This window comes from Phocoena sinus, chromosome 16, assembly GCF_008692025.1.
Source record: "Phocoena sinus isolate mPhoSin1 chromosome 16, mPhoSin1.pri, whole genome shotgun sequence".
Taxonomy (NCBI): domain Eukaryota; kingdom Metazoa; phylum Chordata; class Mammalia; order Artiodactyla; family Phocoenidae; genus Phocoena; species Phocoena sinus.
In genome coordinates this window covers 38,625,498-38,638,853 of record NC_045778.1, presented here as the reverse complement: position 1 = coordinate 38,638,853, position 13,356 = coordinate 38,625,498, and the positions used below count along the sequence as shown (strand labels likewise).

Below are 13,356 nucleotides of genomic sequence, written 5' to 3'. Positions count from 1 at the left end.
CTATGTGTGGCCACATGGTGGTGCCAAGAATCAGGACATAGCTGCCCCTACCTCCCTGGGCTGGAGACCAAACCCTAGACCCAAGTCAGCTGGGTAAAGATTTGGGGAGATTGCTAGGGACTCTAGAAAACTTGACTGATCTTGTGTGGATGGGCATAGCATTTGCCTCGTGGTGTGGTGTAACCCACGTCTGTAGTCATGACACCAGTTGATGTAACTGGCTTCTAATACAGTTTTGTCGTTAGAGGTTTTTCTTTTCTTTTGCCCCATTTTGAACTTTATTTACCATGAATAACTTTGAGTTAAAAAAGGTCAGGGCTTCCCTGGTGGCGCAGTGGTTGAGAGTCCACCTGCCAATGCAGGGGACGTGGGTTCGTGCCCCGGTCCGGGAGGATCCCACATGCCGCAGAGCGGCTGGGCCCGTGAGCCATGGCCGCTGCGCCTGCGCGTCCGGAGCCTGTGCTCCGCAACGGGAGAGGCCGCAGCAGTTAGAGGCCTGCGTACCGCAAAAAAAAACAAACAAAAAAAAGGTCAGATGGCTCCATTCATTGTGTAAATCTTACAGAGTATCTTCTAAGCCCCCGTAAGACTTAATCATCTGGGAAAATGGTATCTTTAGTACCCTCTCTCTTGAGCACTGTGGCTTCTGTGGCCAGGGGCGAGTTGGATCCTGGTTTGGAGGGTTTAGCTGTATACATGCATAGTTCTAGGAGGGGAAGGCTGTCGGTATTTTCGGATGCTGAAATGAGTAAAGCTGAGGAGGATGAATGTTGAAAAAAGCCTCTTGGATTTGAAATTTGGAGGCCCTGAGCAAGGGTGGCATCCATGGGTGAGGGAGGAGGTTGTTATGAGAACTAAGATAGCTGACATTAGTGAGTGCTTACCACTTGGCAGTGCTTCACTTTATATGGCTCTATTGGCTTAGTCCTCACAGCGCCCTAGGAGATAGGAACCTGAGCCGAGAAAGCTGAAGTCATTCGCCCAGGATAGCAGCAAGTGGAGAAGCCGGTGGTTTGGGTCATGAGGGAGTGGTCTGTCAGTGTGGACTGGTGTGGTGGGCTCAGAAAGCATGGCCTCAGTGACCACTTTCTCCCGTTGCTTGATGAGGACCAAGCCCACACTTTTGCAGGCCCCATTCCTTTGCTTGAAATGGCGCTGAAGGCCACGCCTCCTAGAACCACAGTCTCAGCTGCTCTGTCTCCATTTTATTGTCTTCACCGAGCCTCTTCTTCTTGCTTTTGCCTAGAGCCAGTCCCTTTGCAGTGCGATTGTCCCATGTTTGTCCTTCAGTTGCATCTTTGTTTGTGCTGCACATGGATTCAGGTCACACTTAGGCAAAGGCCAAATTATTGATACAGTGTAGAGCTTGATTTGCTTATATCTTTTAAAAAAAAAAACAAAACGCAGATCATTTGATCTCTAAAAATCTGAATTTGGTAAAAATTTAATCTAGTTTTGATCCAGAAACTAAGTATAATTATTTGAAGATTGTTCTTGTCATCAGTTTCTGGGAGTTGATTTCTTTCTCAAGGAATAAACTTGTGTTCTTTTCTTCTTCTAGGACTCTATATTTTAAAGACAGAAGAAAAAGTTAACTCCCTTAAGGACTTTTCTTAGAGAGCATCCTGGCTTCTTTTAAATGACGAAGCTAAGACACAAATGAAGACTAATTCTGCTCCGTGCTCTGCACACACCTCTCATCCTCAGCTCCAGTGCATAACTGTCTGCATCAGTCTTAATTTACTCTGTGAGATCTGGACTCCTAACTCAGACTATTTCATCTGCTCAGATGTGCCAATTAAGTCCACCAGATAGACCATAAAAGGGCAGATAAGAAAAGTAAAACACTGAGTATCTCAATTTAGCAAATTAGACTAATCTGTAAGGAATTCTTAGCTGTCTGAAATAGAAAACTTATTGCACTACAGAAATGCAAACTATATTAAATACCCAGCTAGGTGCCTTGAGTATATTTTTAAAAAATCAAATTGTACTCACTGTGCTTCTGTTGTAGAATTTTTTCATGGATATTGCAATAAGCGGAGAATGATCCTGAGATTGAAATTTCACTCTATATTAGAAATGATTTAACTGTATGATGTGTGACTTTTCCCTCACAATCACTACAGATCTTGGTGGCTCTTACAACGTAAAAATGAAAACAGAGCAATAAGGTCAGTTGTAAATTTCAAAGAGCAAAGTAAGTGACTTCCTTGAAATTTTGGAGAGGGCACGTTCATTTTATTATATAATCTTGGGCTACTAATATTTGATAATTCCCATTAATAGGTATATTTTACCTTTTTTGTAGGTTGGTGTAGGCATTTGAGTATAGGCAATACCTCCTTTTATTGCCTTTCGTTTTATCGTGCTTACAGATAACTGCACTTTCTACAAATCGAAGGTGTGTGACACCCTGCCTTAAGCAAGTCTATCATTGCCATTTTTCCAGTAGCGTTTGCTCACTTCATATCTCTGTGTCACATTTGTAATTCTCACAGTATTTCAAACATTTTCATTATTATATTCGTTATGGTGATCTGTGATCAGTGATCTTTGATGTTACTGCTATGACTCACTGAAGGCTCAGATGATGGTTAGCGTTTTTTTGGCTAACCATTTTTTAATTAAGGTATGTACATTGTTCTTTTAGATATAATGCTGTCGCACACTTAATAGACTACAGTCTAGTGTAAACATAACTTTTTTTTTTTTTTGTGGTACACGGGCCTCTCACTGTTGTGGCCTCTCCCGTTGCGGAGCACAGGCTCCGGACGTGCAGGCTCAGCGGCCATGGCTCACGGTCCTAGCCGCTCCGCGGCATGTGGGATCTTCCCGGACCGGGGCATGAACCCACGTCCCCTGCATCAGCAGGTGGACTGTCAACCACTGTGCCACCAGGGAAGCCCCAACATAACTTTTATATGTGTTGAGAAACCACAGAATTCATGTGACTAGCTTTATTGCAATATTTGCTTTGTTGCGGTGGTCTGGAACCGAACCTGTGATATCTCCAAGGTATGCCTGTATATCGGTTTGTCTGGTATTAAGTGTATCTTATGTGTTTGTTCAGCCCAGATTACCTGTAGTCAAAAGAATTACTAAGCTGATTTTACTATTACTTGGAAAAGTTGGCAGGTGTCCAGTGAAGAGTGAGTTTTGACCCACTCTGCACAGTAGCGAGGTGGGGAAGGAATCATGTTATCGTACAAAAACGAAGGCCGTCTTTCCTCTCCTCAAACTTTTTTTTTTTTTTTTTTTTGCGGTACGCGGGCCTCTCACCATTGTGGCCTCTCCCGTTGCGGAGCACAGGCTCAGCGGCCATGGCTCACAGGCCCAGCCGCTCCGCGCCATGTGGGATCTTCCCAGACCGGGGCGGCACGAACCCGTGTCCCCTGCATCGGCAGGCGGACTCTCAACCACTGCGCCACCAGGGAAGCCCATCTCCTCAAACTTTTAGCACTAATGTTTTTTGAAACAAATTTGAATTGAAGTTTTATAATTTGATTTGCTCTTGTGCAGTTGTTTTCTTTTTTTTTTTTTTGTATAGCATTTCATTTTCATTGTATAACATTTAAAGAGGTGATTATTGACCTTTTGGCTGGTGCTATGAGCAAAGGGGTGAATTTTGGAAGTTTGAAAATACTTTTTGAGAGGCAAGATTATGCAACAGTTAGGAGCACAGACTCCGGGTTAGAATCTTCACATTGGTGATCTTGAGCAGGCTGCTTTACCTGTCCCTGCCTACCTTCCTTTAATTGTGAAAAAGGGATTAAGAATAGTATCTGTCTCATAGGGTTGTAAGGATTAAATTATTTAATACATGTAAATACTTAAAACAGTGCCAGCACACAGTGAGCATCGCGGTAGCCATTAGTTGTTATTATTACTAGAGTTTGTTTTCTGCCTCTAAATTTAAAAAATATATACATAATATATATGTATATATAATTTCAAAACACAGCTTGTCCAGAGCTAGCCAGTGTTACTTAAGGAGGTAATATATGGCATAGGGGGTAGAAATCACAGGCCATGGTGTCAGAATGCCAGTCTCCCCTAATAACTATGAGGTCTTGTATATCTCCCCATTTGTATATGGGGATCTTAGCAGTACCTTCTTCAAGGGTGATAGGAGGATTACAAAAGGAGGATTACTAATACATCTCAGATATTTGGCAAATGTCAGACAATCAACAAATATTAGCTACTCTTGTTACTTGCATGCCCACTAGGTAGAACATTTACTACAAAGATTCCATCAAGCCAGTAAGAGGGTCTGTGAGAATGATGAGGAAGAGCTTATATAAATATTGATATGTATGAAGGCGTGACGCTCTTCCAAGGTAAAAAGCACTTGAACAATTGTATGTAATATGCATAGACAACTCATTAGCTGTTATAAACTTAGTGTTGTTTGATGTTAGGCTTTTCTTACCTCTAATACATTTTTTATTAGTATGATTAAGGTCCACTTAGTGATAAAATATCTATATGACTATAAGTACATTATCAGTAATTGTTTGGGGAGAAATAAAAAATTATTTCTCCTTTGAACAAACCAGGGGTCACTAGACATCTGCCCAGGGGGCATTCTTCCAACCTCACAGCCTGCTTATTGGTTCTGAGTGTGGATAGGTCAGGATTACACTTTGGTTCCTCACAATTTTCTCTGTTCTGAGGTCAGTGTTCCAGATGCTTCTCTTGTGCCTTATAAGGCTTAGTTTCCACACTCCTTGCTGTACTAGGTGTAGGACATTGTGCCTAGAGTGACCATGATAATCTTGATCTTGGCTGATAGAACAGGTGCGGTAGCATGATGGCCTTCTAGACTTGGGGGCTGCACTTAACTCCTGCCTGCCCAAGATTGCGATTCCAAGTGTTTTGACACTTGTTACTCTTTATTCACGTTTAACCTACAGTTAACTAAAATTTCTCAATTTTACTTTTTTTGTGTAATCTCCTGCCCGTAATTATAAGATAGTATCTGACATGTATGTAGTATTAAAAAATAGTTTCTAAAGGGTATAGTATACATAGTATCTCATTTAGTCCTATAAGGACCTATTATTTGGCTCACTGTGGTCGAGGAGACAAATACAGTGGTGTTAAATGATGTTTCTAAAGTTCGGACCTCCCCTTACTAGTTATGGACCTGCATCTGGTTTTCCCTTCTCAGTGGGTATCTTAAATCTGTGTTTTTTGCTGGGTTCTGCTCTAATGGCCGCCCCTGGAGTCTGAGGGACTATAGGAGTTAGAAAACCTCCCAGTGAATAACACTCACCTCATTTTATTTGGTTGCAGCTGTGACTATTATATGTATGGATTAAAGAAAAAGATGAAAGTGGGAACACTAGAAACATTATTTCCTTTCTAGTAATGTAAATATAGGGCTAGTTGAACTTCTTTGTTCCTCTGCTAGAAGATCAAGTCTTTCATAAAAAGTTGAACCTTTTACTCAGCCTTTCCCACCTGGTCCTAGGGAGGCTTGGACCCAAACTCAGGACTCCTGATTTCTTCCAATCAGCTGGTGTGCAAAAACCAGTCTTGTTGCAAAGTGAATCCCCTGGGAACCCCCCAAAAACAGACATCAGGGCTTGAAAATAACTTACAAAATTTTTGTCATTCAACATAGTGAGCTTAACCTTCTCTCCTTTTTTTTCCTGCTTATAAAATTCTAAATTAAACACCTGGCTTTGCAGTCACCCTTTGCCAGGCCTCATTCTTTGCAGTGGGCCCAGCCACGTTTAGGCAGTGGCTACAGCTCGGAGTAGTACTTTAAAGTCACGTATGTAGAAGGGGTAGGAATGCAGCAGGAGGCAGGCCCTAAAGGAGGTAGAACGGGACGTTTCTTGAACCCATTTCTGAGGGACCCACTTTGACCGTTTTCAAGCCATGCTTCTCTACCCCTGGTGTCTTCCTCATCCCTAGCCCAATTCAGAACCTCATTCATTCATTCCCTGAGCATTTATTGAGCGTCTTGTGAGGTGGGCATTATACTAGTCTCTAAAGATACAAAAATGACTGAGACAGTCTCCCCCAGTCTAATGGGGGAGACAGATACGGATTTCAAAAGATGCTAACACTCTGGTAGGTGCTAGCGTTCTAGTGGAGACGTCAGGTGTGCCCAGGTGCCACGGTGTTGGGAAGGCACCTACTTGGAGGATGCGACGCCTAACTGGCCGGTCAGGGACGGCTTCTTCCAGAGGTGCTACTCGGGCAGAGCTCTGAAGGGTACACAGGTGTGTGGGGGAGAGAGGTTGGGGACAGTACGGGGCATGCACATGCACAGAGAGGAGGCTCTGAATTTCAGCAGTGGCAGCTAGCTGTGTTTTTCTTCCCTGGCATTTTTGAACATCCTTGAAATGCTGGAGATTCTCCTTCGAAAATAAATTAACTTCTCAGGTGTATTCTAAGGGTTCCATCGACAAGGCGTGCCAGTAGGTTACAACTGAAGGACGTATGTTTCTGGTGCAGTTCAGCTGACTGTGCAGCGTTGCTAGCAGTTTGGCCCTGGGTCCACGTTGCTTCTGACAGATCATTATCGCAGTATCAGCCCCAGGTCCCACAGCCTGGGCTGATTTCTCATTCCTGCGTGAGTGTGGCGAAGCCAAGGAGCATTTGCCCTGCCTGCATCTGATTGGAATTGTAAGTTTATGTTTATTACTGGGTTCTCCTCTGAGCAGCTGCCAGTGGAGTCGGCAGCGGGCTGACTACGGCAGTCGTGTGGGGAGTTGGAAACCCTGCCAGAGAACACCAGGCCCACTTGGTTTTATGTGGCTGCAGCTGTGACTCTTACATGTGTGGCTCTTTTAAAACGAGAGGAAAGAAAACATGAAAAAGTTATTTCTTTTCCAAAAATGTAAATATTGGACTATTTACCCCCCGGCCCCCGCTTTTAAAATCTGTTATCTAGCTTATTTGTCAAAAGAACAGAATTTAGACATTTCGAGGCCATTTCAGAGTTTTAAGATTTCAGATCACTGGGGTCCAGATCTTAATTTTGACCTGCCCCCGACCAGTTTTAGGTCATTCTGTAGCTATCTTTTTGTTACTGTTGCATTAAACGTGGCCATACTTCATGACAATTTACTGTTTACAAATCTGTTATAGAACTTTTGGTACTTCTTGTCGACCAGCACTTGGTGCTGCCTTGCTTCAGCGTGCGCAGGTTAGGCGGCCAGGTCTCTTGGCTGTAAACCACATGAGGAATTACTGCTTTATATACCAGGAGAATCTCTTAGCCTGAGCCACACATGCATGTGGTTTTATAACCCTGGTACTCTCTGTCTTTAATATGTGTATATGATTCTACTGGGGCGATTTGTCTTTACAATGATACAAATACTTAAAGGCAATAATGATTTTTTCCCCACCACCTTTAGTCATCTGTTAGCCAAACTGAATAAACATTTGTCTCTTTTCATCTTTCTTTACAAAGCTGTAGTGGCTTATGTGGTTTCCTAGGTGCTGTGTGTTCTGTGGCGACATGATGCCTGTATGTTTTAGAAGGGAGGGAGGAGGAGGAAGCTGAAAATCTGTTGAAACAGAGTGATGTGGTGGGAAATTTAACAGCCACAAAGACTAACTGGCCTACGTCTAAGGCAATAGCTATCATTTATCAATGAAGGGTAATGTGTGGTACTCTTGTATGTAAGATATTTCACGACCTCATTGTGTCAAAGTTGTTAAGCCAGGATCTTCTGTTTTCTTTTTCTTCCTGTACAATTATTTTTGAGTAGTTGCGCAATGAAGTATTCTTAAGTGGCTGTGATAGGTTTTGTGATTTTTCCACAAAATTTGTATTATCCACATATTCGCTAAAAACAATTATCTTTTAATATGCAGGTGTTCGGTTCTGAGCTCTGATGGTAAGAATGTGGGTACTGAGGACTGTCTCATTATCTGAAATTGCCTGCTTGCTAAACTTCAGATAGTGAGAAGCGGGAATTCAGATGTATACATTAGGAAAACGTTTATACATCATTTTGGTTTCTAAGTTCCAATGGTAAGGGTTACCTTTATACCAGGGTTTCTCAACTTTGACACTACTGATGTTTGAGACCAGGTAACATTTTGTTGTGGAGGACTGTCTTGGACGTTGTAGGTTGTTTAGCAGCATCCTGGCCTCTACCTGCTAGATGCTAGTAGTGTTTCTCCCCTCCCCCCAGCAGTTGTAACAACCAGTTATGTCTGCAGACGTTGTCACGTTACCCTAGGGTGAGGGTGAGGGGGTTGCCCTCAGAGGATGGCCAGATTGTCCCCTGTTGAGAACCACTGCACTTACCTAAATTTGTAGATCATGTGGAACTCAGAAGAATAGCAGAGACTATTATAGCCACTTAGAGGTATTTCATTTCATCAATTGCGTGGTGATTTTAAGGAAGAAAAATACAAATAAAAGGGAGAAAGAGATCACCTTTAGAAGTTAAGCACAAAAAGGCCATTAAATTTTTCCCATAAAAAGACTGTCACATATTAAACCTTATGGTTATGTGACAGCTATTTCCTTAGACTTGGCCATATACTGTCTCTTTCGTTGGCTGTTCTCTGGAAGTCACCAGCACTGCTTATTTATAGGTTCTCTTAGTGCCCTGCGAAGCAGTTTCAAGTCACCAACCAATTCTTCCTTACTGATCCTCAGCTAGCCCTTCCTTTCCTTACTCCGAAGAGCTGAAATTTTCAACAAGACCAGAATTTATCAGAGGACGTGCTTTAAAGGTCCTCCAGCATCTAGTGCACGGGGTTGTGTTTGGCCTCTGTGCTGATTTGGTAGTTGGTGCTGGAAAACATACCATTCCTCCAACTGGACAGGGTGTGTGGTATTATCCTTCCATGTTCTCCTTTACCTTCCCTCACACTTTCTCTATTACTTCTGCATAGTCAGTGGCAGAGAAATGCCTTCTTATTGTGTTGCTGTTCTCACTCCCTTCCTGTGAGCTTTTTACTTGGAAGGCATTTATCTGTGTTATTGTTTTATTTCATTTCCACCATTTTGTGAAATTCAAAGTGTCAGTTGCACGCATACTGAAAAAAGCCATCCTTTTATTATGGAAGTGACTAGAATATGAGGCTGTTGACTTTTTTTTTCCACTTGTGACCCCAGTGTCCATTATAGTTATATAGGTGCAAAATTAGTCTGGCTAAATGGCTGCACCTTCCCAACAGCCTTGCTGTATTGCTAATACTTTCAGATCTTTAGACGTTTCTTTTGTTATGCATACATGGCGTCACCCTTCTGAAATATAAATGTTCATCTTATTTCGCATCTGAAAAGCATCACATAACTAAATTTATAACTTAGGTTTTATTTCGTGGACGCATTTTTTTCTCAGTGGTGTAATTATCAGTACTTTATATTGTTGATGCCTCCCCTTAATTAAGTAATCAGTATGTGAATCTGATATATAGTAATTTTGACCAAAAATTTGCTTTATGTTCAAGATGTGCTGTTTTATGCTATGACCATCGTATCTTTAGCACAGAAATAGTAATTATAAACAATATTTATTTTTTCTTATGTTGTCATTTTGGAGCTATGACGTTTAGTATCTATAAATTTAGTTTCATTGAAATTTTCACTGACTCTTTTCTAGAATTAGGTTCATATATCTTAGGAACTAGCAGAGAAATTTTCCCTTTAGGGTATGCCAGGAGAGGAGCAAGTAGTTTTGATAATGAAATGAGACCTTACAGGAATATTTCTAGAGCAGCTATAATAATTCAAATGAGAATTGAATTGAGGAGGAAGGAAAAGAGAATCAGTTGGTTTTTTTTTTTTTCCTTTGAATATCAGTGTTCTGGGTAATGATGGCAGCAGAAAGCTAAAAGACTGTTCGATTTTGTCTGTTTTTTCCTGTGTATTACTTAGAACTATCTGTTTTAACCTGGTTTGGAACCAAAATAATGGAAATGTGGTTTTTGTTTTCACGGTAGGAGATGGAATAAACTGAGACTGCAGGACAAAGAGAAGAGTCTGAGGCTTGAAGATGATTCTGAGGAAAGTGACGCCGAATTTGACGAAGGTTTTAAAGTGCCGGGTTTTCTGTTCAAAAAGCTTTTTAAGTATGTGCCATGTGTTCCTTCCTTTCCATCTGTCATCAAGCCGTTGTGTACAGATTAATATTTTAGGAACTACATAGTACTTACCTGTGGGCCCTTAAGGTACTTGAGACACAGGTACTGTCAACTGAAATTCTAGCCACGTGCTATTCACTGAAATTAGACGGTAATAAATTGACTAAAGTGCGCATCGGGTATGTTTATAAACTGATGAATCTATGTGGACCTGTCTCAGCAGACTAAAAGCTACACATTTAAAAGCTATCTACATCGAGTTCTTCTCTTGTTGCTGTTCTTAGCAATTTTAAGGGGCCAAACCTCTAACTTCTAAATCAGATTAAGAAGACTTGCTTATTAAAATCAATATTGGAGAGGTTTTTACTTCTATATTGAAATAAAAAACTGTGTAGAGATGATTTTTCTGAGTGTCCTATACTGTACCTAAGGGTATAATACTTTTGAGCTGACCAAATGTGTATCTAAATATTTCCTGTAGATGTTATTCTGATATCAAAAGAGAAGATATAGGCAAACACCTTCAGGGTTGCGTTGCTATTTGAAACTGACTATGTTTCATATGTCAAGTGGCCCAGGGTTGCATATAACCGGATGCCCTGTGATAGATGCGTGCCTGTAGCCTACAAGGTCCAGGCGAGTCTCCGTGATGAATGTAAATACTGAGCCACGTTTTCAATCTCAGTCCTCCTGGGATTTACTAAACAAGGTGCTTTAGGAAGGCTTCCTCGATGCATATAGGAAGTTAAAGCATTAAATAGCTTCTTTCTGTCTCTTGTACCATCACTTGGTAGTTGGGTGCAGGATATAAACTTCTTTCTTTGAGATGGTTATGTTTAATCTCCTTCATAGATTCAGCTGTCAGCCGTGCCCTAAACTTGTGCAAGATGTCTACTTAAAAAGAGCATGCTTTTTATATTTCCTCTCAAAGAGATTTTATTATAGTTTTAATTTTTCTCCAGGGTTGGAGGGGACAAAGGGAGTGGTTATTTTATCCCACTAAACATAATAGGAAAGCTGAATCCTAAATATGTGAACTGTCTTGGTTGGGTTGCTGTACTGGACAGAAGAACTGTAAAGAAGTTCAAACCTGAATCTCTAGTAATTTTCGTAGATGTTTTATAGCCTGGGGAGGTGGCTACTGTGTTTATTGCTTCTCCCAAATGAAAATTTAACTATGGAAAGGTACATAAAGATAATATTTATTGGCAACTCTTTTCATCTTCTCTAAAGTGATTACTTATTAAGAAACACGCCAAATAGTATCGGTGTTAAACTAGCAAAAGGAATACCCAGATTATAGATTAAATTGGTTTAACAAAGACAGGATACTTCTACATGAGTATTAAGTGATTTGGCAAATATCCTCAAGAATAAAGTTGAACGTGCATTTTTGTATAAGTGTGGTATTTTCTAGCAAAGGAGTTTCACAGTTAACAGAACCAAACTTGGCTTACTAGGAGTATACAGGATTTAGTGTATTGACGGTTAACCCTATTGTAGTTAACGTAAATGCACGGTTTTTTTTTTTTTTTTTTTTTTTTTATGCGTTACGCGGGCCTCTCACTGTTGTGGCCTCTCCCGTTGCGGAGGACAGGCTCCAGACGCGCAGGCTCAGCGGCCATGGCTCACGGGCCCAGCCGCTCCGCGGCATGTGGGATCCTCTCAGACCGGGGCACGAACCCGTGTCCCCTGCATCGGCAGGCGGACTCTCAACCACTGCGCCACCAGGGAAGCCCAAATGCACGGTTTTTAAAAAAAAAATTTGTCTTAATTGCACATTCCTGGAAAGTATGTTGTTTTCATTTTTCATCTCTCAAAAACAGGATTTTAAATAGTTCATAAATGTTATGAAACTTCTGTTTCTTTTATTCTGCTACATGAAAAAAAAGTAATAGGATTGGTAGAGTCTCCATTTTTCTTTCATGAGTAAGTTTTAGCCAGGCCAATTTCATTTTAAGCTGTAGATCTATTTTTACTGTACTTACCGCACTCTGTGGAATTAAATTAACAGGGTATATTTGTACGCAAGGGCGTCAGCAGGTACAGTTATCTATTTAAGTGCTGTTTTCTGCAAGATCATGGTTAACTTTTAAAATTCTGTTTTGAAAGTTTGCCCGGAAAATGTATCTGGCTGTGTGATTTAGCAATCAGATGACAAAATTCAGTCTTTCAACTTTACTTTTAGCCACACTAGTAAATGCAATCTTGGGTTAATGTGACAATGCCAAGGTACACCAATTATCTGTGGTTATTTTGTGATGCTTCAGTTTCACGGGGGAAGCAGAGTACAGAAATTTCTTTACTCTTACACAGTAGTTTGTAAAAATCTTTTAACTCTTCCTAAAGAGTAATTTTTATGTCTTCGAAGGTTCTGAAAACTGAATTCCGTAGCCTGCTTTCATTTAAAGTATGTAATTGTTTTACGGTGTTCATTATTAGGAAATTAAAGCAACAGAGCCTGAGTCAGTTAGTGACACTGCTGGAACCAGAATCCAGACCCCCTAACTCCTCATGCAGTGATACATGCCTACCAATCAGTGTGCTCGTGCAGCCTGAGGGCCTTCGTGGAAAGAAAGAGCCGCTCTTCACCATCTTTATGCAACGTCCCCAGCTGTGGTTGGGCATTTCCATGTAGGGATGTGACTTACAGGGCTGCCTGGTAGATACTTTTCCTGAAGTCATTTCTTTAGTGTTGTTCATCGTCTTGTGTGAACGCCCTTGGAAATTACATCTGTAGATGAGGAAACGTCTAGCACAGTGTCTCTGCCTCTCGTGGGTCACCTAGAATGCAGATGTCCTAACTCCCTCTGGGATACCATGCTGGTCACCAGTTTTTATTCCTTTCGTGATTTCTCGATTGTCCCTCTCTTGATTCCTTAAGTTGATTGGCCCCAAACAGAGAGAGGGGTTGGACCTGTGTTGGGTGGAGGCAGTGTTGTATAGTGGGAAAACACTGGAATGGCCACTGGGAGATTTTGGCCCCTACTCTGCCCGGAGGAGCTGGTCCCATAATTGTTCTGTACCTCAGTAAAAGGAGGCTGATTGACTGGAATTTAGTGATTCTGAACGTACATCAGTTTTTGGGGGGAGCTTTTTGGACTACATCTTTTTCCATAGCTGAGATTAGTCCAATGTAAGTAGTTCATGACCAACTTTTATTTTTAGATCAGGATTTTTCATTCTCAGCACAACTGACATTTTGGGCTGAATAATTCTTTGTTGTAGGGACTATTCTGTGCATTGTAGGATGTTTAGCAGCATCTCTGGCCTCTACCCACT

At 41.3% G+C, this 13,356-nt stretch overlaps 1 protein-coding gene across 4 annotated transcripts in view; it reads left to right on the top strand.

Annotated features, from left to right (window-relative positions):
* Nucleotides 1-13,356, top strand: part of ERCC6 (ERCC excision repair 6, chromatin remodeling factor) — a 74,636-nt gene that overhangs the window by 21,143 nt on the left and 40,137 nt on the right. For all 4 annotated transcript variants that reach the window (XR_004346204.1, XR_004346203.1, XM_032608317.1 and 1 more), the window contains exon 6: nucleotides 9,934-10,062. Coding sequence is in view for 2 of the 4 variants with exons in the window: in XM_032608317.1 (XP_032464208.1) it covers nucleotides 9,934-10,062 (129 nt within the window). In the remaining 2 variants the exon portion in view is untranslated. The remainder of the gene's footprint in view (nucleotides 1-9,933; nucleotides 10,063-13,356) is intronic.